At 46.8% G+C, this 26,945-nt stretch overlaps 1 protein-coding gene across 1 annotated transcript in view; it reads right to left on the bottom strand.

Annotated features, from left to right (window-relative positions):
• Positions 1-8,708: 8,708 nt before the first annotated feature.
• The window catches only part of LOC119387262 (uncharacterized), a 151,578-nt gene continuing 133,341 nt past the window's right edge, over positions 8,709-26,945 (bottom strand). Inside the window, exons 2-14 of the mRNA XM_037654597.2 lie at positions 26,103-26,380; positions 24,338-24,596; positions 21,797-21,969; positions 20,246-20,368; positions 19,290-19,415; positions 18,382-18,534; positions 17,626-17,709; positions 16,629-16,774; positions 15,589-15,703; positions 15,011-15,121; positions 13,811-14,086; positions 9,679-9,780; positions 8,709-9,606 (exon numbers count right to left, since the gene is read on the bottom strand). Coding sequence (XP_037510525.1) covers positions 9,478-9,606; positions 9,679-9,780; positions 13,811-14,086; positions 15,011-15,121; positions 15,589-15,703; positions 16,629-16,774; positions 17,626-17,709; positions 18,382-18,534; positions 19,290-19,415; positions 20,246-20,368; positions 21,797-21,969; positions 24,338-24,596; positions 26,103-26,380 — 2,075 coding nt within the window. The 3' untranslated portion in view covers positions 8,709-9,477. The remainder of the gene's footprint in view (positions 9,607-9,678; positions 9,781-13,810; positions 14,087-15,010; positions 15,122-15,588; positions 15,704-16,628; positions 16,775-17,625; positions 17,710-18,381; positions 18,535-19,289; positions 19,416-20,245; positions 20,369-21,796; positions 21,970-24,337; positions 24,597-26,102; positions 26,381-26,945) is intronic.

Genomic DNA, 26,945 nt, shown 5'->3' on the forward strand with positions numbered 1-26,945 from the left:
CTCGCAATTACGTCAGTTCTGATGCTTTTTTAAGAACTCAAATAATGCAACATTTTTTTTTACATAGAATGGTAGACGTTCTTGACTTCAACCCCAGAGATTTTTGTTTTAATTAGAAATAGTCTTTTTCAAAAATGATTTTCAAACTTTGATGTTTTCGGTAGACCACATCTGTTATAGCACAATTTTGAAGCATAACAGCACACTGGAAAGCCACGAAATTTATCTCAACGGAAGGCACGAGCACCAAAGTTAATATTTACCGAATTTTATTATCCTCAGTTTAATTTGTCTACAGCACTAAAAATTCCTGAATTACAGTGATTTTGTACCGTTTACCAAGTTTGTCATTTTTTTCTCAAAATTCCATCTACAGCAAAGGGAAACAAAATACTCATAAGACTGCATTTCACTTGTTCTTCGGAGGCAATAATATTGTGACAAAGAACTGTACAGTTTTTCACTAGGTGTGCACTAAAATTCCGAAATTGGCAGAAAAATGTGTTTGGTGGCCGAATTTGTATTATTTTCAGGCGAACAAATGCTTTTCTTTTTTGCAAAACTAGCTTCTGTTCATGGTCTAAATCCTGTGTCTAAAGTAGATTTCATCAGAATCGGGAATGGCAGCTGGGACCTCGTGTTCCAGCGTGTTTCTTATACCCATATGTTGCAACGCTTCTTGAACATGGTCAGTAAATTCTGCCGATACGTATTGGGGGCTCCTATGAGCATGTGAGCCTCTCCTGTCACAGTAGGCCTAATTGGTATACTTGTTGGCCTTCAGAGCTGTATTAGATGTGGCTGTGGCAATTTGAGCACTTGAAAGGCAGTAAGAAGGCATGCGTTAGCTTTTTCTGACAATTTTATTTCATAGTTCCTAGGGAGTCTAAAAAATAGTCTGAAGTTGCCTGTGCACTAGTATTGTGCGGTTGGTCACAAGTTCATGCCTTCTAATCTCAGGTACGCGACCACATTCTAAAGCTGGGCAGAATTGGGAAACCTGTCTGCACTATGTCGTCAGGGCACGTTGATGAGGTGCAGATATCGGTGTGCGTTATAAGGGCCTTGAAACGCTTCTTGAACATGGTCAGTAAATTCTGCCGATATGTATTGGGGGCTCCTATGAGCATGTGAGCCAAATATTATAGCGCGGCATGCAGCAGGGAATTTACAATCACGTTTCAAAGACGGCTAGAAATCGCTTGCTCTTCTCTCGGCAAATTAAGTCATCGACGAGTCCGACTACATCAGTGGAGGGAAGAATGTGACCGTTGACTGATTTGAACATTCTTGTGCCGCATAGTTACCACAGCGGGTGCCACCATGTGCCAGTGCTGCGCTCTGTAGTGTGCTAGAATTACGCAGTAGCGACACTGGTGTGCTCGTCATGACACCGAAAATGAGCCGAAGTGTTCAAAGAAAAAAAGGAAGAGAAATTGCTCAAGGTCATGACGCAAACTGACGTAGCTTCTTGCCCCGCTGTCATCACCTTTGTGTAGCTTTCAGTGCTCTCGTCGTAACGAATGGAGAGAAATAGAGCTTAAAGCCTGCGACAAGTCCCTGTAACTTGTTCATACTTGACAGATCCGAAAAAATTTTTGCAGGAATCAATTTGTGAGCCAATTCACTCCCATAGTGAGGTCATTTGATGATTGCTTAAAAAATCTTTGCAGGGCCCCTTTAAAAAAGCTCAAGGAATGAACAAAAATAGTGATGGAAATCTTGAAGGTGTTCACGTTTCTTATGCTTACCACGTCAAAGATGTGTTTTGGAGAACATATATATGAGGAGCATGCAACTCGGTGTGCAGTGCTTTATTTTAGTTCTTTATATACACACTAGCACACTAGACATTTTATAATTTGTTCTATTGGTGCATTTGGAGAGCTTTGTCAAGCAATGAGTGATTGGCATTTTAATTATTTTATTTATTTATTTTATTACTGTGCTGCATAGTGAAAGTAGTGTGCTGTCTAAGTGTGCCTGTTTTCGGAAGTTAAGTCTAACCCTCCTCCTTAGTCCTGAAATCAGCTGTTGTACCTTATTTCTCACACAGTCTTGAGCATTCGTACTTGCTTGTGTTTACGCTTTGTGCTTCACAATGCTGTACGATGTTCACTTCTGGTTTGCTTGCGACACTCTTGTGCTTAAAATGCTTAGACATGTGATCTTTGAGCTGCGTGTAGCAGTGAAACAAATGCCCACACTATTTTTCGTGTTGTATGACTATTCTAAGCCCATTGACAGAAGTGAGAAGTACGTAGGCAAAAGCCTGTTATACCCCTGTCACACGGGGCAACTTAAGTGCACTTTGAGGCAGTGCACTTCGCCGTAAGTGTCTTTCACACGCTGTCACACGGGACTGCTAAGTGGCACTCGCTGCAAAGCGCACTTGCCGTCGAGTGCGTTCGCCAACCTCACTTCGCCGAGAAGGAGTGTGTAGCCTCGTTAGCAGTGGCTCGATAACAAGTAAGTTATTATCCGAGGTTGAGTTCATAGTGTTTTTTAAACTATCGTTTTCGTTATTAGGAATATTGTTATGTACTAAACCATACCATACCACAGAAAACTACTTTACTATTCTCATTCTCAGGCAGTTTGGAGCCACGGCCGCCAGGGGCATGCCGAGCACACGCCGTGCAATGGCTGCATCCGCCGCGTTTGTACCTAAAGTTTATTTTAAAGGCTGCTTATAGCTATAATACATTACTTCTTAAGAAACATTGCCTGAAATACCAAATATCTGCTGTTCTACTTAGTTAACCATCGCCATTGCCATCATTTCCAAAGCACACTTCCCTTTCTCGTGTAGCAGCGCGCCGCCAAAGTGACATTCTGGGGGCGTAAGTGCACTCGCTCAAAATGACACTAAATTTGCCAGTGTGACCGGGGTATTAAAGTGTTCACCGCCTTTCAGTGCTAAGTAATCAGATAAGCGAGGGGTGGCCACTGAATTGTGTGGCCAGATGTGGTGAATTGAAGACAGTATTTCACAGGGCTCGCCGGATGTGGTGATTGCCTTACAGTTCACTGTAGTTGGCTTTAATAGTTGCCTGTAAGCCAGAGCTCATAAAACTTCACTCTCTATTGCATCAAAGCTGAATTATGGTTGGCAATAACTTGCATTAGCACTTGACTTGACCCTGAGCTATAAGAACTTCACACACCCCTGCTTGTTTGTCAGTTGGTAACTCATGCCATTGTTTCAAACTAGGTTTTTCTTTCAAGCCCTATTTTTATCTTGTAATGAAAACTTTTATAATGTGTGCTTTCAAGGTTGTTATATCGAGCTTATGGCTACTTGTGGTCATTTGTGTTTCTGAGTTGCTGTGCTTGTTTTTTTCTCTCTTCTTTCCTAGTTTAAGAATTGAATTGACTTTGTCATCGAGTTGAACTTATAATTGGCTTGTTGGACATCAGAAGGTTAATGTACTGGAATGGGACCATGTTGACTTCATACCCTTTGATGACGCCATTTCAGCAAGCAGAATGGTGCTTATACTTCTGATTCTCAATTGTGAGATTTTAGTTCTCAGTTTAAAGAAAATGTTGGTTAGTAGGTGTTCTATGCTGAGCTTCAGCAGATTTTACGTTGACCTTCTTATTTTACCTAATCGTTTACCAATTGTTTTACCTCTTGAAAGGTAGCCTCGGGTGGTTGTGGTATTTCTCACATCACCGACACATGGCATTTATATATCTCCAGAAGAGCGCAGCTCACTGCTATTCTTGGGAATTTGGTGAGGATGACATCGGGGCATTTGTTTCAGGCAGTTTTATGTTCTTGTTTGCTTCACATGAATCTGGGCATATCACAACCTTAGCTAAACTATATTCGACCACTGTCAAGGTTTCTTGAATGCATGGTCTCTGTCAGAAGTACAGAACATGCTTGTACTGCATTTATCAAGGTGTAGTTTCAACTAGCATTGGAGGAGAGATTTTTCAGAGGTACCCTGCGCAACTGTTTCTGCTTTCTATTGCCCTAAACAGTCCTTATTTTTTTAGTCAGTTTTGTATGGAAAGGGGTCATTCACTCCCTATCTTGTGCTTACACTGTAAAAATTGGCAGTTTCGTGTGAAGGTGAAGCATTGAAAGTCATAGCCAGGTCTAACATTGCACTAATGGGGCCTCAGGATGCTTTCGTGAAGAGAAGTGACTGGCAGCATTGCTAGCATCACACCTTTATGGAGCAGGAGATTGAGACTGATTGAAAACCATCAGTGTTTGTCAGCGCCTGATGAAAGGTGAAATAGATTAGCTTGACGTGTGCAGTTTGTACCACACAGACCAGTGTATGCACTATGACGTGGTATAGCTGTTGGCACGTTTGTGCCAGCAGGGCAAAACAAAATGCTGCCGTGACTTCGGCAGATCCATTTGAATAAGCATCTGCTTGTCTGGTTTCAAATGCGCTGCCCATCTCTGGAAACTTTATAATCCTCCACACACCTACACATGCGCGACCGTATGCGACTGTGAATACCACACTACAGCCTGACTGCAGGAGTGTGCCTTGAGTGCTGTGTAATTGCTATTACGATAATATGTAATAGATAATTTTGTATCGCACAATTTAAGGATGCGCAACTTGGCCCTTCTGATAGCCTCATTTGATCTTAGTTTACAGTGCCTGGCAGGCAGGCAGCAACATAGAGCTAACTGCAGAACTGAATTAATATGGTCGGTTTTAAAACTTTAAAAGTGTGAGATGAATATAGACAAAATCGAAGCAAAGGGTCACTTGCAATAGCTGCTCACCCACCGATGTGACCCATTAGCTATGGTTCTCTGTTTCTCACTGTGAGGTTGCAAGTCGGTGACATGAAAACTAATCATGGTATACCATCATGCCCAATCCTACACTCTTCTGGACATCTTAAAAGCATCTTTAAATATTAGTAAACAGCATATTGAAAAGTATTTCTTAAAGTCAATACTCACTTGGCTTCGAAAGCTAGAATGTTTCACTGCATTGAAGGTATAGCTTCTTATGTTCTATTCATTTATAGGCACATTTGTTTATAATTGAAAACGCCACTTATGGGCTTGGAACTGAGCTGATAACCTGGGATGGAGTTGGCAGCCTAGCCACTCAGGCATTCTAACCCTATGCTGCAGCTGGTTAGCAGAATTGAACGAAGAGTATTTGAATTTGGTGCTGTCAAGTTTCGATGGTTTTCTGTTGGACTCAGCTTGCACACCATACCAGAAAGTTAATGACAAAACAGCCAGGATATTGAGGCTCGCTTACATGGCATGTCCTATGTGAAAATAAGCGGTGCTCTGGGCAGCACACATTTGCTGCTGCATGAAATATATGCTGGTACCAGAAGCCTTTCAGGAGTACCAGGAAGAGGGATAGTGGTCCTTAAGATCGTTTACAGTTGTCTAAATGACCATAGAATCGAAGGTTTATATTTTGTCCTTGCAGTAATTGAATCCAGAGAATCAAATCGACACTGGAGCCTTGCAGTTCTTAAAATGGCAAAACACTCTCCTCTTAAGTGCCACTTTCGTTGATCTAACCTGATCGAGAAATGCACCTAAATTCTTTGGAACCCCATGTAACCTGCGTATACATCTTAAGTTTTGCAGCTTTAATCTGTCTGCTCGATCTTGGTGAAGACAAGTGGGTATTGTCTGAAAATACTGAACTCTGTTCTGTATGTGGTATTCTACTAAGCATTACAACACAGTAAACTTTTGATGTTAGAAAAAAGGCTGCGTAGGATGCACGTTTGTTGCTGCGATATGTTCATGATGTGTGCATACACTGCATATAACCATGTGAAGCGAAACTTGGGTTTTTAGCTAGTCTCAAATGTAAACTTGCTTCACAGCATGCCTGAGTGCTTTCTTTCAATGCAGTTTCTTGCTGCAGAATTGTACAGATGGGCATGCATTTTGTTGCTTCCACATGATTCTGTTAAAGTACTAGTACTGAAATGCTTTTTGGCGTGGGCATTGTCTCGTGGTCCCATAAGTCCATACATTCTATTAGTTTTACTGATCAATGGTGCTGAGCGTGGTTGTTGAATGGGGCAGAGTTTGACTGCGAAACACTTCTGTTTCCACACTATATAGTGCGTCCATCTATAGATTTCTTGCTCGAGTTTTAAGTGCAATCTTTTAAGGGACCCTGAAACGCCTTTCCTTGAAACCAAGCAACATGCTGGAATGGGTTAGAATCCTTTAAAGAAATATGAGTGGAATGTTTACTTATTTCTTTCCCCTCAACTTGCCAGTGTGTTCCCAGCAAGGGTGTCACAGACAGTACAGTGCCCTGCCTTTTACTTCTTTCTATGCTTTCTGTAATGCACCTAAGGTAACCTTTCAAGGCTGATGCCTGGCATAGAACATTGAAGGTTGAACATCTTAGTAGATAGACTTTAGCACAAAACAACAGATAAAGAAAGGACCACACGAAGCACAGTGCAGTGTGGCGCTGTGTTCGTGTGGTCCTTTCTTTGTCCCTTGTTTTTTGCGCTGAAGTCTACTAGATGCTGAACCAACTCGCCCAACAAGCCATTCTTCTGAAGGTTGAACAGGGAGTGGTGACAAGTTGGACGAGATGCATCAACAAATGCCATCTTCCATGTTTTTTGAAAATCCGGAAGCATTAGGCGTGCATGCCAAATGGGTGGCATCTGTGGACTAGTCACACCTATGTAGCATCATCACCAATGTTACATAAGGTGAAAAAAATCTGGTGATTTGGAAAACCATGGGAGATAGCATGCACTCTATCGTACAAGACACTAAACGCCCTGCTGCATGCAGTGAAACAGTATTTAGCTCACGTGTTCATGGAGACATTGGCAACAGATCTGGAACACTTTCTTACCATGTTCTGGAATGTGTTTCAGTGCTTCTTTACTAATGAGTCTCAGAATTCAATAGGTCTCCACTGTTACATTGACGATCATTGCTCTGTTGTGATGGATGCAGTTGCTGTGTATTACTCACTTGTTTGAAAGCAAATTGCAATAGAGCTCTTGTCAACTGTTTTCTGAATACAGAATACGGGGCGCACTATCGGCAAGGTGCCAGTTTGTATGTAATGTTGGCAGTGTTTTGAAGTAGCCTCTCATGACATGTCAAAGAATCTCCTTGCTGACCTGATGTGGGCTAGCAGAAGGTTCCTTGAGAATATTTTTCACTGGAGCAGTTGTAGACAATGAAGCCACCAGCCAGGCATGCCATCAATTTGGTAGTTTATAGAAAAAAACTGCTGCTTTAGAAGATCAAAATGGCCCTTGCCTTGGGAGGACTGTACTTCTTCGCATACCGTGTATAGTGTAGTTAACTTTCTTCGCTCTCATTTACAAGTTTATAGTGCTCTCGTAGTAGAACAAGTTCAAGTGCAGCCGAACCGCACAACCAGCCAAATCACAAACATGTAGGCCCCTCGATTAACCAGTATTAACATGATGTTTGACGAGGTCTGGGCATACAGAAGGGCAGTTTGCAACACGTCTTGCTGCACAATTAGGGATGCAGCATGGTGTCACAAAAGAGCCAGGAGAAGTACAACTAAAGCAAAGCCAATACATGACTGCCTGCTACTGGTTTTAGGGCACTTTCATAAGCAGCGTGCCACCTCAAGTTGTGTGTACTGAAGGGACCGTATTTTTGTACTATGCCATGTCGTGTTGTAATGCATTTGTTTCTTTTTGTACTAAATGGCACATCGGAGCCACCTGATACAACCAGCTCCTCTCACAGGGTCAGTGGATAGGCCGATCCAGGTTATCCACTGTTGCGCCTTTTATATAGTGCTCTGAAGAAGCCCAAAGCATCGACTAGTGGCTTGAGAAAGTTTCGCTGGATCGAAACAGCTGAAGCCTTTTTAACTTTTCCCCGAGTCCTCAGGAACCTCGCGATTCCACCATGTCCCAGGTTCCTTCTTGCGTTTCTTTTGGCCACTTTATCACGACATCGTGGCATCTAGGTAGCATGTCTGCAGAGAAGAACCTGCCTTTGCTTAGCACGGGATTTGTGTAATCTTGAGAGAGGGCATTGTTGTTTTGTATGCTGAAATATCTTCTTTCTCTAGTCCGTTGATTTAACATTTTTTGTGTGTTGAATGCATGTGTGTGTGTGTTGCCTCTGTGATTGCACAGTGCCTTTGGCTGGTTGCCAACATATACAGGCACATGGTCATTTGTCTTTGTAGATTCAACCTTAGCTGAGCTAAGCCACTCTCAATGAGTGAAGTCATATGACATGTTCTATGTGCCTGTTTTTAAATAAGCTGTTGTTGAGCATTCTGCATTTTGTTTCGCCTTCTAAGGTGCTTTTTTTTTTCTTGTGTGTGAGTGAACTTGTTTTGCAGACTATGTCTGCTGCCTTTTTATGCGAGTCAAGTATACTGTGCAAATAATCTACAGAAGTTAGCACTGCTCTGTAACACTGCTGAATTTTTAAGGTTAATTGACAATGCCTTGAAAGAGCACTTGTTTAAGGGTTTGTTTTGCATGAACTTATGTTTTGCAGTGCACAATAAATCACTACATCACATGAACGTTTCCATGTTTCCTCATTTATGTATACTGGTGAAAATGCAAAAAAAAGAAACTCGCATGTCATGTATGATCATGTTTAGAAACAGTGGAATCTTTCTCAGGACAGCTTCATCCATGAAATGGTAGCTGACCATTTTGTGAGGTACATTTGGATACGTCATGTGAAAAATACAACAACGTTGTGCTTATCATTAAAATTTATTTTCTAAGTGCTACATGTACTTAGCATACATAAACTTATATCTGAAAGTATCTTACATTGCAGAAGAATGAAAAATAAAATAAGCTTTTGAACAAGGTTCATGAATAGTACACCTCAACGCATAATTTTTGTGAATAGTTATCTGTGGTTCACAACTCTAGTTAAGATTTATTCTGTGTATTGTATGCAATATAACCTCTGACATAAGCTAGGACTTAGTTGCCACAGAAAAGCACTCAACACACGTGCCGGTCTTGTCCACTGACTTCAAGCCGCTGTGCTTCTTGTGTCAAAGACAGTTTCATGCTTGGAACAGCACGACTTGAATGCTGGGCTGTTGTGTTTGCATGAAAATAGCTCGCGTGCACTGTGCGTCATTGAACACCATGGACTGCTCGCAAGGTATATCACATCGCAGACGCGCACTGCGACTCCACTGGAGTATGCAATTACAGCTATACATAGGATGCTCCTGGCCTAGAAGAGTTTCACTACTAAACCTTTCAAACCATAACACGTCGCCCAGCACAGTTCGGAGGGAAGTTCATCCACGGTCCCGCAAGTGACTTTGGGCGTTGCCGTCTTTTCATAGAAGCACCAAGCCATTGCAGACATTATCACTTGCAGTTTCTGACACCACACCGGGAAGGCTCACACGCACTACATTTTTTGCACAAATATGAACAGGGAACCCTGGAGCTTGATGCAGCAGGGAACTGGCAGTGCCCACAGCAAGCGCTGCTGCCTCAGTAACGGTCCATGCCGTTGATCATTATGTTGGCCATGCCGTTGCGCCTCCTGCGCCATGAACCAAGGTCTTTGGCATGGTACCGGAGCTGCTTCAACCACTCCCGCGTTTCCATACTGTTCTCGGCCTGCAGTGGAGAAGCACTGATATAGTCACAAAAGCCTCTGTGATGCCTTATTGAAAAAAGGCTCTCGCTTACCTTGAAAAGAAATCCTTCCTTTGATGTGTACTCCTGTATCTCGAAACAGTCTTTTAGCTCAGGATCACAGCTGATGATGCAGCTTCCAAGGGACAAGGGTTCCTGCAATGAGTTGGTGTTACCCCGTGAGTTGCCATGGATGTGGCATACAGGGGTGCAATAGCTGCGCGAATTGCGCCAATTTGATAAAATTCCTTATTTTTGCGCCAAGCTGAGCCAAAACCGTGAAATTTGTTGAAACTGCGCCACGCTGCGCCAAAATGCCCGACCAGTTTCAAAATTATCTCAGTTGCGCAAACTTTAGCGAGAAATGGAGGCCGCGTTGGTCATCTGCAGTGTGGGCATCATCATCCGATACACACGCACAGACCCTAACCCTAACCCCCCGCGAAAGAAAAGAAAAAAGTAAAGTTTCACCGTAAGAACGAAACAATGCGATAGCAGCAATTTGTAATGTTATATACAAAGTGAGGCTAGCAAACTCTTTTGTATCCGATCTCGCGTAACTCTACAAAACATTGGTGTAAGATAATACGGCCGCTCCAGGAAAAGATGGTCTTTCTGCACAGTGTCGTCGCATTGTAAGCGCAGCACGTAGCAGGATATACGAGCCGCCCGCTGATGGCTGCCGAGATAGCGCGCGCGCCAGAGATCGCGACCGCGCCCTTAGAATCAAAGTTCAAAGTTGCTGGTCCCCCCCCCCCCCCTCGCGTCTTCTCATGCTCGTTCAAGACGGGCGGGGCGTTTCCTCTCTGCTTCGACGGCAGGCCTCCCGAGCGGAGTGGTGTTATCGCATGCGCCCTCCGAGCGACAGAGATGGGCTGGTTCATTTGATCTCTGCTTCAGCCGCGTTCGTCACTCGCACTTGCGCGCTTTTACCCGCGGTAGAACATACTATGTGCGGGGGATGTTATCAATTTGGACTTTATACGGGACATGACGGGAAAAACCCGTCTAGAGTGTCCATATGATTGCTTTTGCAATAAAAAAAGGAGTGGTTCTCAAATTTCCTGATGCTTGTTTTATTGCGTGCAGAACGCTTTTTAAGCCACTTTTGCCGCAGTACACTGGTGTCCTGTGGAAAAGCGTACTGAGATTTAGAAGGGGCTGTTAGTACTAGCTGTCAGGGACACAGCACATTTTGTTCCTTAATTACTCATTCGTGCACGCGCCGTGTAATTACGAGTACTAGTATGATCGCTGACGTCTAAAAAATTATTGGCAATCATTTGCAGCTGCTGTGTATGGTGTTTCCGCGGCCTTGAAAAACAGACAAAAACGTATGCTAGTTTTCTTTTTCGCCACCTTCACTTGCTCCTGCTTTACGAATCTCCCGTATTTTAGGTTGCCAGTTTTGCAGGTCCACATTAGCATTTTCAGTGCCTGTCGAATTATTTGACAGACCCTGCAAATGCTAATGTGGACTTTGTCATTGTTCGCACTGTGGGGTGGCTCAACACACTGCTTTTATTGAAGTAGCAGTGTTCACGTGCACTGTGCACGAGTTAGCTGATGTTGAATAGTTTGTACGTATTTTTGTTTTCTTTTCTAAAAGTAAGCCTTCTTTGTTATACTGCTTCAAATTTGGGATTTTGTGCTAAGAACCTTAATTCAGGTTTTTTTCGTAACCTGCTCCAAATTTGGATTTTTGTGCTCCAAAAGCAACATTTTGCTGCTCCAAAAATTGCTCCAAATCCTATTTCGGCTGTTGCACCCCTGAGCATATGTTGCACACTTTTGTGTGCCTATGAAAGAAAAATGAACATGTTACTGTGTGTGCACTTATGATCCGCTTATGTTAGCGGCGAGGTTGATGTTCAAAACATTAGATAGAAAATTTGGGACTTTTGACAGCGCCCATTCTTTCTTGTCGGAATTCATGGATGATGCCTCGTTTTACTGCAGAAGCTGTCTTCCTCGTGGTTTCCCATAGCCATAGACTTCTGTTTTGTGAAACATAGCAGCGCACAGAGCTGCGCACATATATCATGTCAGCACGTTATGTATACGCTAACATGATATCCATGTTGTATATCCATATTGTGTTCATATTAAATCCCTGCAAATGTGCAATTTGCAGACTCTCCTCTATGGTACAGCTCAATAAAACAACAAATTCTTTCTGAATATCCTCACTGCTATAAACATAGGCCTTCAAGTGCATTATACCTTTAATCAACCTAGATTGATTTCTTTGGTTGTTTATCCCATTTTAAAGAGCATCTGCTCTATGGCTCTTGTGCTGTTGCTGTACTCTAACTTTATCTGGAGTCTACTTCGAAGTTGCTATATGACAGAATTACACTGGGTAACAGTTGGCCTGGCAAATTCCGAATGACCTGGATCCACTGCCATGTGATTGGGATGCCGATTTCAATACACAAGGTGTGAACCGGCGCCGTATTAACTCCAGACATTCCATCCTACTGTGAAGTGTAGTGCTGCAAATTCGGTAGCCAAGTATTAAAATGCCTTCCTGGTCCACTTGACGTTACCTGCCCGAAGTGCAAGGCGAACGCTTGCTCAAGCATTGATGACCTGTTGTGGTAGCAGACGTTGACAGGCGGTGCAGGCTGATAGACGTTTGCTTTGGTGTAATGGCGCAGCACATTTGCTGAATTTTGACGACTGTATTGTGCTGTAACAGAAGAGGCATAATCGATTTTAGAGGAATTCTAGATGGACGCCTTCGAAGTCCACAGCGGACTGCCACTGCTTTTTCCTACTCTGTCCCGTGCTGTCATACCCACCTATTTTCCTGCTTTCACTATCAAGCCAGTCACAGTTGAGGACTTCCTTTCTATCAAGCTGCCATGGAATGCACTGCACTCATTCATTTAAAAACGCTTGTTCTCACGCAGCCAAATCGCATCCGCTACTGCAGCAATACTTTGATTTCGGCGAGTTGGTACATGGCCATGCTTAGCTGGGAAAACACAGCGCAAAAAAATTGGCCGCCATCTCTCCCTGCGAACCCTGCGAACGTGCATGTCCAGCGAAGCTGTATCAAACACCACACATGCTAATGGGAGGGGGGGGGGGGGATGTTTTAATACTACTTTAGAGTAATGGTAGAGGTAATCGCTTTGTGGCTGCTGTGGTAGACCGTGGTTGGTTCCTCGACCATTTTCAGCAAGACGAATTTGTTCCTTTCGTCGAGCACTGCATTCACGCTGTTCTTCTGATGATCTAAATTTTCGTGGTGTACCCATGGAAGTCGTAGAATGAACTGAATGAGTTGCTAGATGGGTCTCCCTTTTATATAAGAAAGCGGGAAGCATGCGGGCAGAAGGAAGGGCCGTTTGACGTCATTCGAAGCCCTTGTGCGAAGTACAAAGCAGCTGCAACCTAATCTTTACCGGGGACGCGTGGGAGCGTGCTCCCATTGTTCACAGGCGCCTTGTCATACAGCATACGGTTTTGATGCTTGTTTTGTGGTTTTCTTTATTGAAACGAATACTGAGCTCTATGCTGTATGCCTGATTACAAAGAAAGATATGCCTATAGTAGGGTACGCATTTGGGCTGGTTGGTTCATGATTACGACTGAAAAACAGCGCTTAGTCAGCTCCGTGGTCTCGTGTCCTTTCTTGTCCCGTCTTTTTAGCGCTGTTGTTCACTCGTACAGATATGCCGTTTGCCTTCAATTGTTAACTGGCACCTACCACCCAGAGGTCGAAATTTAGTTGTGGCGTTGCAGTTGTGCACGAGTGTACAACGAACGCGTTCGTCGGCTTGTCTGTCCACCTCTCCGAATGCCCTTTCTCGGCGTCCGAGGTAAAAACGCAAGGAGCGCGCGCATCTGCTGGCAGAGGAGCACGCGAGCGCGATCTGTTTGAGGTTTAGGGGCGTGGAGTTTTGTGTTTACGCCACGTAGGCCACGTGGTTTTTGTTCATGCGTTTTTCAGCCCGTTGTATGTTAGAGGTAACAGCTTCACTGGAAAAGACTGAGACTAAGGAAACACGGTACACTGGACGAGCGCTGTTGTCGAGAGCACTGGACGAGCAATGAAACAGCGCTCGTCCAGTGTAGCGTGTTTCCTTCGTCTCCGTCTTTTTTGCGCTGTGTTTCCCCAGCTAAACGGTACTAGAGTAAGCCGTTTCCACCCAACGGTACATGCATGCGCACGCACCCTGGGGAGGACGAACTTTCCGGCTTTCTCCTTGGCGAGCAGCAGGGCGCCGTCACGGATGCCCGTATTTCGTGGGAAGAGGAGCGAGTTGTCGTGCGCCAGGTCGGGCCGGTAGTTTGAGTTTGGCCGGCCCAGCACGGCCAGCAACCCGTGCAATGCGGCGAAGCGCACACTCCTGCCGCTGCTACCGCTGGCCGGCAACTCGGCCACGAGGAGGCGGCCGGCCAGCACGAACCGCGTCTCGTCCCGGTTCCACTTGAGCAGGTCCAACGCCATCTGCAAGTGAGCAAACACGGTTATGACTCCAGCAACGCACGTAGAACTTTTACGCTGCCGATTGTCGCGGAGCAGATTCTATACTCCTTGGTATGCAAATTATAGTCGAATATGCCACATTGCCGCGTATCGCGCGCGCATATGACTGACATGCCAGAGGGCCCTTAGTAACGAGTGTATCCTACAGAGACGACGAAACTCATTCCGTTTTTGTCAAAGCACATATCAAGTGGAATTTCGTTTCTGTCCCGCTGGAGCCGTCTGCAGACTTGGCAGAGCCCGCGCTCCTTTAACGCGACAGCGTTAAGCAGCTCGTTGTCCCCCACTAACACTACTTATGCCTTCCGTGTTGGTGTCGGCGGCGGCGGAGGCGGCTTTGGTTGTGAGCGGAAAATCAGCGTTGTCAGTGAGCGGAAATTCGAGGTACATGCAAATAAAGATAGGAGCCGGATGGCGTCCGCACTTTGGCTTTTCTTGCGGCACGGTTTAGGTCTCCACCGAGAAGCGAAGGCAGGCTAGCGATTGGGAAGGCGATACGAACATGGTCCGATTACGCTATCGCGTTCTACTCTTGTTCCCGCCGCCTCCGAGAGAGACGGGCCTGCGGTGTGGTTACACCATCTCTTGGAGGCGTTTTTGAAATAACATGTTGCAGTCACTCCTGATCCGGCACGCTCACCGTACCGATGAGATGACAAACGCTGGAACTCAGGAGCGTTCTTCCTCTCCTGCTCCTTTCACTCTCGTATGATAACGACGGAATTCAATAAATGTTATCCGGCTCCCCACCTTACGTATACATTCATTACTTCCTCTGAACAACGGTGTATTGTGAAACAAAACTGAGTTCCTATTTTCGTGTATGCACGCGCGCTTTTTTCGCCATATGCAAACGAAGGTAAGTGCTATTTCATACGCTCTCACCTTTCGTAGTTTGATGCTTCCTACGCCGACGTTGTTCTGCGCTCGCCGAGGGTTGACGGAGATGCTCGAGATGCGACGCCATATTTTGGTCGGGTTGCCCTCCCGAGTCAACTGCAAAGCACGAGAACGTTTTTAAGGAAACCACATTGATCAATTAGCACTTGCTACTGGCGATGCAACATCACGCTAAGAATTGCTTTCTTCGTTAGTACAACTGACTGAAGGTAATGATAACCAGAAATTACTGTCGTGACTTTGGCACGTAAGGCTCCAAATCCTTTTAGTGTTTACTTTTATCTACACCCGCTTCACACATTGCGAACTGAAATAGTGAATTAATGGTTATAACGAAGTGGTAGAATTTGATTCGGGGACAGCGCATCGCTATCAGCTAGTCTGAGCGAAGATTTACTAGCATAGGCGTGTCCAGGTGCGGGGGAGCGCCCTCTGATCGTAAGGGTCTCAGTGGGAGTGCTTCGGAATAAGCGGGGGGGGGGGGGTTCCGTCCTGTAGCGTGACTGTGGAACAAGTAATCGACAAGTTTCCGAATCTTTGTGACTGTGCAATGCTGAGCTTACCTGGTTTATCCTCTCGAGGTGCAGTTGTACTTGCAGTTGTGCGTCTCTCAGAGACTCTCTGTCCTGATGGGAGTATGGCGTCACCTTGAACAGCCGGCTCAGCAGCAAGGGATACCTGCGCAGTTTCCGCACATGCGTTTTCCCACTGCGCTTCTGGAGGAGCCTTGTCTGTAGCGTGAACTAAGCGCAAAGTACGTTTATCTCTTTTGTTTTAGTTATTAATGATCACTCCTAAATTCTGTACTGCTTCAACGAGGCGCACTGCGCTGAAAGTCACCGAACTATATTTAGAACGAAGACGTTTAATAAAAAACCCATACGGTATTCTTTTTTTTTCTGTTTGCTTGGCTTCACGGTGTTTCCGCCGATGCAAATTTGATATTTCGGTATGTATATTGCGCGTTAAGCCTAGATGATCCAGCAAGGCTAGGAAGAGCTGAGGCGGGTCTAGATGAAACGTTTCCTCGCAGGTGATCATATAGCTCCCGTCGTTAGGGCTCACTTCACGTAAAGCTCGTAACAAAAGTTTAATGTATCGGCGTGATTTAAGCAGTGAGCCATGCACACTACAGCGCGCAGGAATCGCAACAAGAGAGAACGCGTTTTATCACGTGTGCTCAAGGTCATGATGCGCCCCGTGTCATCCCCATACTTGGGTATCTTCCAGCGCGCTCGTCGGGACGAGAGGAGAGAGAAAGCGTTTGAAGCGCGAGACCAACCCCTGTTCTCGTTCCTGACGAATTCTAAAAAATTTTGCGGCAATCGATTCGTGAGGCAATGAATTCCGACACTGAGGTCACTCGATGATTACTTGGCAAAGTGGTCCATGACCCCTTTAATACCCCGAAATGCGGCCGTGTACACGTAGGTTATTGCGCTAAACACGAAAATCGACAAGGAGAAAAGCATGTAGCAGATCTCACAACAGACTGTATGATTGTGCACCCCTTTGTTATACATATGGTTCCACAGTAAGAACGTCGCGTTGTGAAGACATTGCGTTAGGTGGGGGGTTTAATTAAGGAGAGAGGGACACGTACTTGGTGACTCTCTGGACGGGCGCCATCAGGAAGGCGGCCAGGTTCATTCTTCGTAGCAGCGTGTTCTCCATCTGGGACACCCGCAGGAATATGCGCAGCAGCTCCTTTTCCTTCTCTTGCGCCATCAGGCTCAGCGAGGCGCTCGCCTGCGAGTAATAAGGCACACAAAGCTCAGCTACACACAATCGCATGACAACGCAAGCGCCGAACTAATCCTTTAGTTTCTTACCTCGTACATTCTCGAAGCTACTCGATAATATTGCTAATTATATAAACGCATCTCGCTCTTTTTAATTATATGTGTTTATCCCGCTCTCTTAAACGGTAGAGCATTTCTTTGGCGACCTCTATGCACTTTGACTTAGCTGGGCTTATATCTGGCCTCAATTCCATTGACCCGGTAGACCATCATAAAAAAAAAAGGAACTTTTGAAAAAAAAAACAGAAGAGGCATTTAAATATGAAAGCTATTAAGGGGAAAACCGAATTTCGTGTCAGAGGCCAGTCCTTTATAAGGATTCGAACCTGGATTCCCTGTCCCTCCGTGGCAGCCCTCACGAGCCAGCGTGTCCTTCGCTTGGTCTCCGGAGGCCACAGGCGTGCGGATTCTCACTCCTCGCGCTGGTTCAGACATCCAACTCCTCATATCTCCTTTTATTCCCCTGCTCCCTCACCTGTGACGCTGAGACGCGCTCAGAAAACCGCGTCACCTTCCTTTTTAACTTTCCTCATAACTTCCTTTCCAAACAATTATCATGAGATGGTCGTTGCAGATTTTGTGTTCTCGCAAACATGCGAATTAGTACTTGCGAATTTGGTTTATCGTCTAATCAAGATAATTGGAAATCCTAGGCCAATTTAAGTGAAGGAAAGAGAAAAAAAAAAGAAAAGAAAGGCAGGCTGGATTGCCTCTATGTCTGGAAGTAAATATATCTGAATCCTATATATGTTTGAATTCGTTGTTCGGAAAGGGAGTAAACAGCGTGTCTAGGCTTACCTGTCGAACGCAGTACGTCTGATATGCCTGCAGCATGCCCGTGGCTCCCAGGAACAACTTTCCGATGTCCACTGTGGTGTACTCCTGCGAGGCAAACATTGCTGTGTTTGGGTGAACAATATAGCTACAGATGAGGCTAACTGGCCTTGTAGATTGTGTGATCGCTATTATTTTACAGGCGTTCGGGGTAAGACGTGTACGACGACGTGCCCCATTCCCGTATCTGTAGACGATCGACGTACAACGAGGCGAGAACTTGCGTTTTGCACGCTTCAGTATGGTACCGACCATCGACAAGCTTATGTTGTAGAAACGTTGAATAACTACAGCCAATGCCCATAGGCGTGCGCACGGGGGTGATGGGTGGGAGTCGCCCCCGTGCCGCCCCCCCTCCCAATCTAAGGGGGCGCCAAGAAGTTATCCCCATATCTTTATTCAGTCGGTCATGTCCTGTCATTGTTTAATGTGCAGGGTTATGACCTTGCATGTTTTTGACGATAATGGCGGCCGTGGACCCCTGATGTCGCATTCCAAGAACTGTTTACTTCCCACCGTTATCCGCGGAACGCCGGGGAACAAAGGCAGGTCATTGTGAGAAGTACGTCATCGCTGCATTTTTCACTTTTGCATCCATGGCGAAGCTTGTGTTCTTCGCACTGGATCCCAACGAGAGGAGGGGGGGGGGAGGCATCCCCCCCCCCCCTCGACGGAGAGTCCTGCGCTCGCCTATGCTTGTAATTGCCATTAGAAAGTTACCTCGTCTCCCTGCTCGCTGGCGATGTCGAGCGCGTCCTGCAACTTCTCGGAGAAGCTGGCGTTCACTTCGATCAGCTCGTCCAGGTTGAGAAATATCTCCTCCAGCTGCTGCTTTGTCAGTAGGCCCGCCGTCTCGATCGGCTTGTAGAACTCCTGCGGTGCCGAAAGATGTCATTGTTATAAGTGGCACGCCCGTTTGATTGCCGTGGTCACATCTTGTACGTACTCGACGCGATGTGGTCGAAAACGTTTGACCCAATAAGCGGAGCTTATTGATTGGGCCCTATATAGCAGTTCCACGTGGACATATAGATTGCCGTCGGCAGGGACGCCGGTTGGTCCCTGGTCTGCTTATACGAGCAGCGCAATTACCTCAACTTCTTTTCTCTGCTTCTTTGGTAAGTTTATTCTTAATTCTTTTTAAATGAGTTGCCTTCGCAACCATGTCGTGCAAATAAAGCTTTTGCTCGCTCTCTGTAGTAGGTTCGCTGCTTTTTCAATCGTTGAACTTGACACGATATTAAACTGTCGTGAAATCAATCAATTTTACCATTTCTGTCTGTTATCGATCTTCTGCTGGACGCGTTATTTTAGTGCGTCAGTGACCCCTTTCCTCCTAATTATGCATAGTAGCTCAAACATAAGCGATCTTCCGTCGTCGAACCTTGCTTTTCCATTGGTTTCTGTTATCTATCTTCCACGCAAGCTTGATAATACGCGTCGCGACATTGTGTGCTATCCTGTAGACCCACTCGCTTGTATATATAGTTATAAAAACGATAGTAGTAACGTACAGTGTACAATGACTCGTTACTTGGTCACGATTGGTCCTCATCAGGCATGAGTACCGTGGTTCAAAACGAGGCTCGGCCCCAAATAGCTCGGGCATGCTAATTGTTTTGGCTTACCTCTTTTACGATGCGCAAGTCGTGGCCGTACTTGATCTCGGTCTGCACGATCTCCGTGATGATCTCTCGACGTTCGGTGCGTTTTTTCTCGCACTTGGGACAGACTAGCTCCTCTTCGCGGGTTACCTGCGCCAGGGAGAAGAGAAACGAATGTTACTGGAGCTTTCGGGTATAATACAAAAAAATGGGCCTTTGTTGACTTTCCGCGTGTTTTGTAATGTGCTGTGGCGAGATTGAGCTTGAACGACGATAAACACGGAATGTGCGGTAATTAGAAAAGGCTTCCCATAACGTGTGTGTTCTCCAGTAGCGTAGCCAGACTTTTCTTTCTATTTTGGGAGGGAAGGAGGGATTTGCCATACTTCATATATGTTCGTGCGTGCGTTTGTATGCATGCTCGTATATCAGGGATATCAAACGTGTTCGCGGGCCCGCAGTAGAGGACCCCCCCCCCCCCCCCCGGCTAGGCCAGTGGTGTTCTCAATAACTTGAACTTATGCTTCTTTCCTGCTTCATAAAGGTATTTCAAATGGAGATGCATCAGTTTGCAAGAACTGTGTGCGAAAAGCTCGTGCAGATGAGTTTACGGTGTTCAAGAATAACTCCGTCAACCCGATCAACGTGACCGCCATAACTTTCATGTTCCACTGAGTTCCGGAACTAGTACGCCTATGGCACCTATACACGCTGTGGACTCGCTCTCATACTTGACTATTCTGTACGTGCCACGTGAACGAGGTAGTCAGGTGTGTTGCGAGTACTGAGCGCTAACAATGAGAACTCGTTTGGTTGAAAATTATGGCGGTACAGGTAAGGGTTGGCGCATATACAATATTGAAAACAGGCTTTAGTGAAACTTTCGAAACAGACCGTTTTCGCTGAAGTTATATGGTATAGCGTGTGTTTTCATTGTAGTGCCATAATCGACAAGAATGCAATGGGATCGGCGTCCTCACCTGCTGGTCGCAGTCGGCGCATCGCTGCTCTTCGTTGTTGCCGGCCGCTGGCGGGTCCAGAGGTTCGCTGTACCTGTCGCCCCCGATGCCACTGTCGTTGCGTTCCACGTCGGCGCCCGTTGGCTGCGACGTGGACAAAAACGACCTCAATTAACCGTCTATTAGGCCAACCCGACGCCAGTTCTGAAGTGCCTTTCGCCATGTCGGCACTTGGCCCGCTGTTTTTCGTTAGCTGTTGCCTTGGGCGAAAGCCGTGCCAACAAACGTTGGTGCCTACAAGTTAGTATAGTTACGCGGGCATTCCCGTCTTCTCAATGCGGGCGTGGCCGCTCTCTTTTGAATTTTAAAAGGAGATAAGACGTCTCTAATCGCTTGTCGAATGAATCGCTAAGACCTGCGTGGGCCACGCACAGGTGTTTTATATCCTCGCAGCCCCTTTTCCGCGCGCACAACCCACGCCCTTCCACGGACACTTCCTTTTGGCAAGCACGCGCGCTTGCATTGCAGCAAGAAAGGAACAACGGTACATCCGGAGCTCAGTCTTTACAACCGTTTCGAACGCATTTTCCTTGGTCTTTATGACACTCTCGGAGCATCTTGCACGAGGCTTGCTCCGATATCGTAAACATTTTATGGCTCAGTTTATTCCGCTTGTTCTTATACGGCGCTATAACGATCGGGGCACCTGCGTGACCTTAGGATGCGCGCAAGGAAGGACATGCACACGCCTGCGTTTTATAGTGCGGCGTGCACGTGGTCCAGGAGCAGACGTTGGAATGCTGGACGATTAAATAGACTGAGGGCCGGACATAACACAGCGCAATTAATTTTTCAGTAGCACTGAACTCTTTGCATTGATTGCCATCAACCATCATGTGTGATGGTAATGCAAAGATGTTTGATGTCCGCTGGTCATCAAATGACTAGCGACAGTAACCTTGCGTCGGGCGTAAGGATACGATCGCTGATCGAGACGACAGAACAGGGAGCCCTGCGCACGCGGACTCTTCCTGCTCTACCACATATATCATTGCTCAATGAACTCTCTCGCGTTTTATTCCTGTGCTGAATTGGAGCGTTATAGGCGCGGGACAGTAGATTATGGGAGAATAACGCTACAGGAAGTATACCTTAATTCAGCGGCTTCCTGTAGACATGGGCAGGGCTGTATTCTTTTTTTCTGGCAGGCAGCCACATTGAAATCTCGGCACGAACGTATACAATCTCAATCACTGCTCCCAGTTTTTTCTCACCCTATTTAAAAAAGAACAAATACGCGGTAGCGCCAAATTATGTGCTGCCACAGAGCTGAACTACGTCTGCGCTCGTATTCTGCCTTTCTATAAACGGTTATAGCTCGCTATAGCTACTTTATGTATATATACATAACGTAGCTATAGCCTCGCAAATGTGGGTTCGCAAATGTTCATAACTCTCCAGATTGTTAGAACAATCTGGAGAGTTATAAACACTTGCGATACGTTGGCGCTTCAGAACTGTGCTTAAAAACAGTGCATACGCGGTGCGCTGCGAGTGGTGGACAACACTCACGATCTTGTCGAGGGCGGCATCCTCAGCCAGGGCCTCGAAGGAGACGGTGTCCCCGACCAGGTTCTCGAGGCCTCGCTCCTTGGCGTCCTCCAGGTACCCCAGAATATCTGCCTTTGAGGCTCCCTCAAAGAACGACTTCTGCGGGCTCTCGAACGACAACAGCTTCTTTTCTCCTGCGGACAATAGGCACGTGTGTTGGATGGGATTCGGCCTGGGCGACCGTGCTGAAATCGCCTGTGATACAGGAACGCAACGACTGGTGCCAGGAGGGGAAGTGCATCGATATGCGATGTTTACTGGAAACGTAACCAGTTCTTTTTTCCCCCTTCCATCTCTTATCGCTTGTCGCATTTAGAAGAGGCTATATAACCGACCGGAGATATCCTCGGGATACGTTCTCTGTTCTCTACGCCAGTTTCAGCGTGATGAATCGTTAGTCGTGGTACCTGGTATGATCACTATATGGGTGATTAGCCCGCGTAGTGAACAATGCCGGATGATTTCCGAGCACCTCGACGTCGAAAGTGCCGGCGCATCCGCTCAGCGGTTATTTTTTAACAAAGGGCAAGCTTGGCGCAAATAAGGACAAACATAGCAATATGATTTACAAGACCAAGGGTCCTGTCCCTAAGTTTGCCTATATCTGGTCACAGCACGTACTTCGTTTAATTAACGTTAGCCTGTCGCCTTCAGATAACGCCCTACTCGAAAAAGGACAACTTGGGTTCTTTGCGCTGGAACTTAGTCCTTTGCCAAGCAAACGACAAATGCACGTCTTGAGGAGGATGTTACAAATGCCACTTTTTTACGTATACCTTCGAGCTATACACGATGCTGGATGCTGGTTTAGCGTCTCGAAACGCTGCGCAGCTGGTTCAACCGACATCGGTCAGCACTATCTTGCGTAACGTGTCTTTCATCACCATAATCTTCAAGTTTTCTCGTTTGTTATGTGCGAAATGGGCCGTACGAACCCCGTGGTACTGTATAGCGGTAATGGCCTTTCAAAAGTAATCCCGCGGAGCCGTGGTTGACTGATGAGATCCTAGTGACTTCAGTGGCCACCGCTCCGGGACGTGTCCCAAATAGCACGCGTTGTTCCGGGAGGTGCCCTACATTAGCCCGGCCGTCTTTCACTATATACGACGCCGCTCGTATAGCTTATACGCTGTCGTCACTCGAAGAGCATCGCCTAAAATCGTAGATTAAAATAAGAAGAAAAAAAACTTCCTCACAGCCGCCGTTTCCATGGTCTGGATGCTTGTTGTAAGGTATACGTACAGGATGGCGTAACAGTTGCCACGGAGGGATAGATACCGCAAACGAGGCAACGAAAGCGAGACTGTGTTCTGCTCGATCGTTTTGATCGCGTTGTCGTTATACGGAGGAGGCTTTCTTTCGTTTTTTGCCTCGAGAAGAGCGTTTTACGGCGCGAACACTCAGCAGAAGGGTTTCCGCCACATGGGGCACGCGTGCAACTGCTCTGACCATCGTCCGCGGCGCCAGACAATGGTTCCAGCTGCTGCGCCTTGCTCGGCAGCCATCAAGGACCATTAAGAGGCGGGTCGTAAAAGGGGCGCACGCAAGGTCCGATCAGGGTGCCGGAATGCGGTTGCTCGCAGCCTTGGCGCTGACTGCCGCTCACCGATGGGGCAACCTCGGTGAAAGTGTGGTGTCCGCGGACCGCTTCCTGCACGGTTGCGACGTGCGTACAGCCGTCAGGGAGGACATAACGGGCCCTAAAATAAACGGCCTGGGCTTAGAAGGCGCATTCGTCTGATATCCGTCGACGGTGGTCAGATTTGACCATGGGACGCCCGTATGTGAAAAGTGGTGATAATGGTTAAGCGGGAGCGCAGCCTTTCGAACGTATTATATAGCGACGGGTCGCGCGTGCACTCAACGGTCCCCGAATTGCTGGTTTTCCCATGCATTGTTACGCGCGTGTGCAGAAGTGACGTAGCCATTTGGCAATGCTGCCTCCAAGGAGAATCTGCTATTCCAATCGGACGGAGAAAGTGCAATACGTTCCAGTGACTGCGATACGTGGCGCATGAATACTTTCTGATTGGTTTACGTGTCGTCCATTCTGGTTCTGAGGAAGAGAACTCTGTATCGTGTACACAGAGCTCCTGATATATTACCGACAAAACTGCTGATCGTGACAGTTTTGAACTGTCTACGCTGATTCTGTTGACTGTGCCTCAAGTGAAGAATTGTTGAGATGAAAAGCGTTGAAAATTGTTGCGAACAGTACAGATATGAAAGTCAGAAAAAGAATGCGCTTGGATGTTTGCACTTTTGGATCTGTTCACCATCCATATAACACTTGTCGCAAGCGTGTTTAAAAGAAAAAAATGTAGTTTAAAAATTCTAGTTATCACGCCGTCCATGCAAGAGCTTCTTTGTCGCGAGAGCTGGATTGTTTGCCTGATAGTTCTTGCATCTAGCGTGTTCAGCTTTATATAGCGTGACGGCGTCTTTGCACATTGCAGCGCTGTTGAGTGCGCGAACATATATAGGTGGCCGCAGTCAACTCACTGAGCTGCGGCTGCGGTGGGTGGTCGGGCAGCTCCTCGTACACCGGCTCCGGTGGCAGCTCGCAGTCGTCGTAGATGGGGCCGTCTGGTGTCGGCGGGCACACCGCCGTGGGCAGGGTGTCAGCGTACACAGGCTCATCCTCTTCCTCATCCTCGGCCTCGGAGCTGCGACCCACGACTGGCAAGTCCGACTCCTCCTCGCTCTTAAGCTCGCCGCTGCTGCTGCTGCTCAGCGACACGTAGAAGGTCGACGTGCTCTCCTGCAAAAAGCGAGCGACTCCAGTTATCAGACGCACTCAGTCGCTCCGTGTCGAGACTATTGCGCTATACATTCAGCGTCTCATTATGACAATTACTATACATATACCTGATAGACGCGTTGACGTTCGACTGTCCTGTCAAGTTATATATGCAGTTAGCGGCACAGATGCATGAAACGCAGCTTCCCGAAGCTCGTAAACAATTGGTAACTTGGTTATGAACGTCCCGAAGAGCTTGACTTCGACGAGTGTGGTCTGAACAAAAGGCGTATGATGTTATGAGCGAGAGCAGCTATATAGCCACGAAAACGGAAACTGAGGTCCATATCAGTGTTGTGTATAAGAACTCAGCACCCGCTTAAAATGTGCGACACACACACACACACACACACACACACACACACACACACACACACACACACACACACACACACACACACACACACACACACACACACACACACACACACACACACACACACACACACACACACACACACACATCAGTGTTGTGTATAAGAACTCAGCACCCGCTTAAAAACGTGCGACACACACACACACACACACACACACACACACACACACACACACACACACACACACACACACACACACACACACACACACACACACAAACGCGCGCGCGCACACACGCACGCACACGCACAAGCGTGCGCGTATGTCTGTGTGTCACTGTGCATCGCTGAAACAAACAGCACTACAGGAGGAAGATGTCCAGCACGAATATGCAGTTAGTGCAGTTAGGCTAGCGCGCCATGAGCAATCGCCTGTTCATAACAGCACTTCAATTGGTGCAATTATCTTCCAACAGACATCGCCCTCGTATAAGGATTACTATTTGGATGTTGCCGGACACGAAAGCTTTTCGATATCATCGCTTTCTATATTATAATGGCGTTAGTATACTGCATAGAATTTTCAAGTATACGTTCAAGCTCCGATAAAGCTTGCCGTCTATCGGCAGTGAAACGTAGCATCCGATTTCGACGCAGTTAATCTCTTGATACGCTTCGCTATCAACAAAGCTGCCATGTATCTGGAAAATGCATTCAAATACATTTATGTAGTGAAGCGACGCGGGTGTGCTTTCAAGATTATTTTTACTTTCGCACCCGCGATGTGGCTGAATGACACGCCTGACAATCCTAACGTCCTAACATACCATACCATACCATACCATACCATACCATACCATACCATACCATACCCGTGTTTAGAGCAAACATACATAATCTTGACCCCAGTTATCATCAGTCTGCGTAGCCAGGGGCTGCGGGTTTGTGCGCATCACAACTGATGGCGAGCGAAAACAGGCTGCCAGCATGCGATAAGCTCAAGCCGAATGCTTCTAGGTCATCCGTTGCACACCACCCGCAAGCGATGAAAATTCTGGTCTATAGACCGTTGTCAAGTCTATTTCTGTTATAGCGACACGTAACTCGCCTCACACAACAGCAGTGCACTTGGTCCATGCTGCATGCATACCTTCGTCGGTGTTGGCCGGCGCTGTCTCGCGTCGGCGGTCGGCACCAGGCTGAGCGGGGCGAACAGCGCCCGCGCTGAGTCCCCGTCCAGCTGGGGCGCCGAATGCCGCATGCGCGGCCGGCGCTTGGCCGGGCTGCGGCGAACCGGGTAGCTGCCGCTGAGTCGGCCGTGTGAGCTGATCAGCACACGGGTGCCCGTGCTTGTCTGCGTAGTTACCATCACGGTGCCGCTGCTGGCCGCCTGCTCCGTGGTTGCATCGCCCTCGACGATGGAATCGTCTGTGCAACATAGGTAAAGCCACATGCAGTTAACGTATATAGACCAAGGCAAAGGTAAAGACACTAATGACCAGCACTGAATCAGTTTAGGTGCTGGTAACGTATTCTAAAATAATAATAATAATAATATCTGGGGTTTAACGTCCCAAAACCACGATATGATTATGAGAGACGCAGTAGTGGAGGGCTCCGGAAATTTCGACCACCTGGGGTTCTTTAACGTGCACCTAAATCTAAGTACACGGGCCTCAAACATTTTCGCCTCCACCGAAAATGCAGCCGCCGCGGCCGGGATTCGATCCCGCGACCTTCGGGTCAGCAGTCGAGCGCCATAACCACTAGACCACCGTGGCGGGGCCGTATTCTAAAACTATCGTGTTCAGCATCTGAGGTATCGTAATCTCTCGTATAAGTTCCCGTTCAGCTTCGTTCCGGATAATACGATTTTCCGGATCAGACGTTTTCACACGAGTTCTCTTGAGGAAACTGCCCGTTGCATGGGTGAAGTAAGCCTAACAGGTGGATGCCCGCTTGTTCAGCAGGAAAAAATCCACGATAACAGATC

The sequence above is a fragment of the Rhipicephalus sanguineus genome, chromosome 3, assembly GCF_013339695.2.
Source record: "Rhipicephalus sanguineus isolate Rsan-2018 chromosome 3, BIME_Rsan_1.4, whole genome shotgun sequence".
Taxonomy (NCBI): Eukaryota; Metazoa; Arthropoda; class Arachnida; order Ixodida; family Ixodidae; genus Rhipicephalus; species Rhipicephalus sanguineus.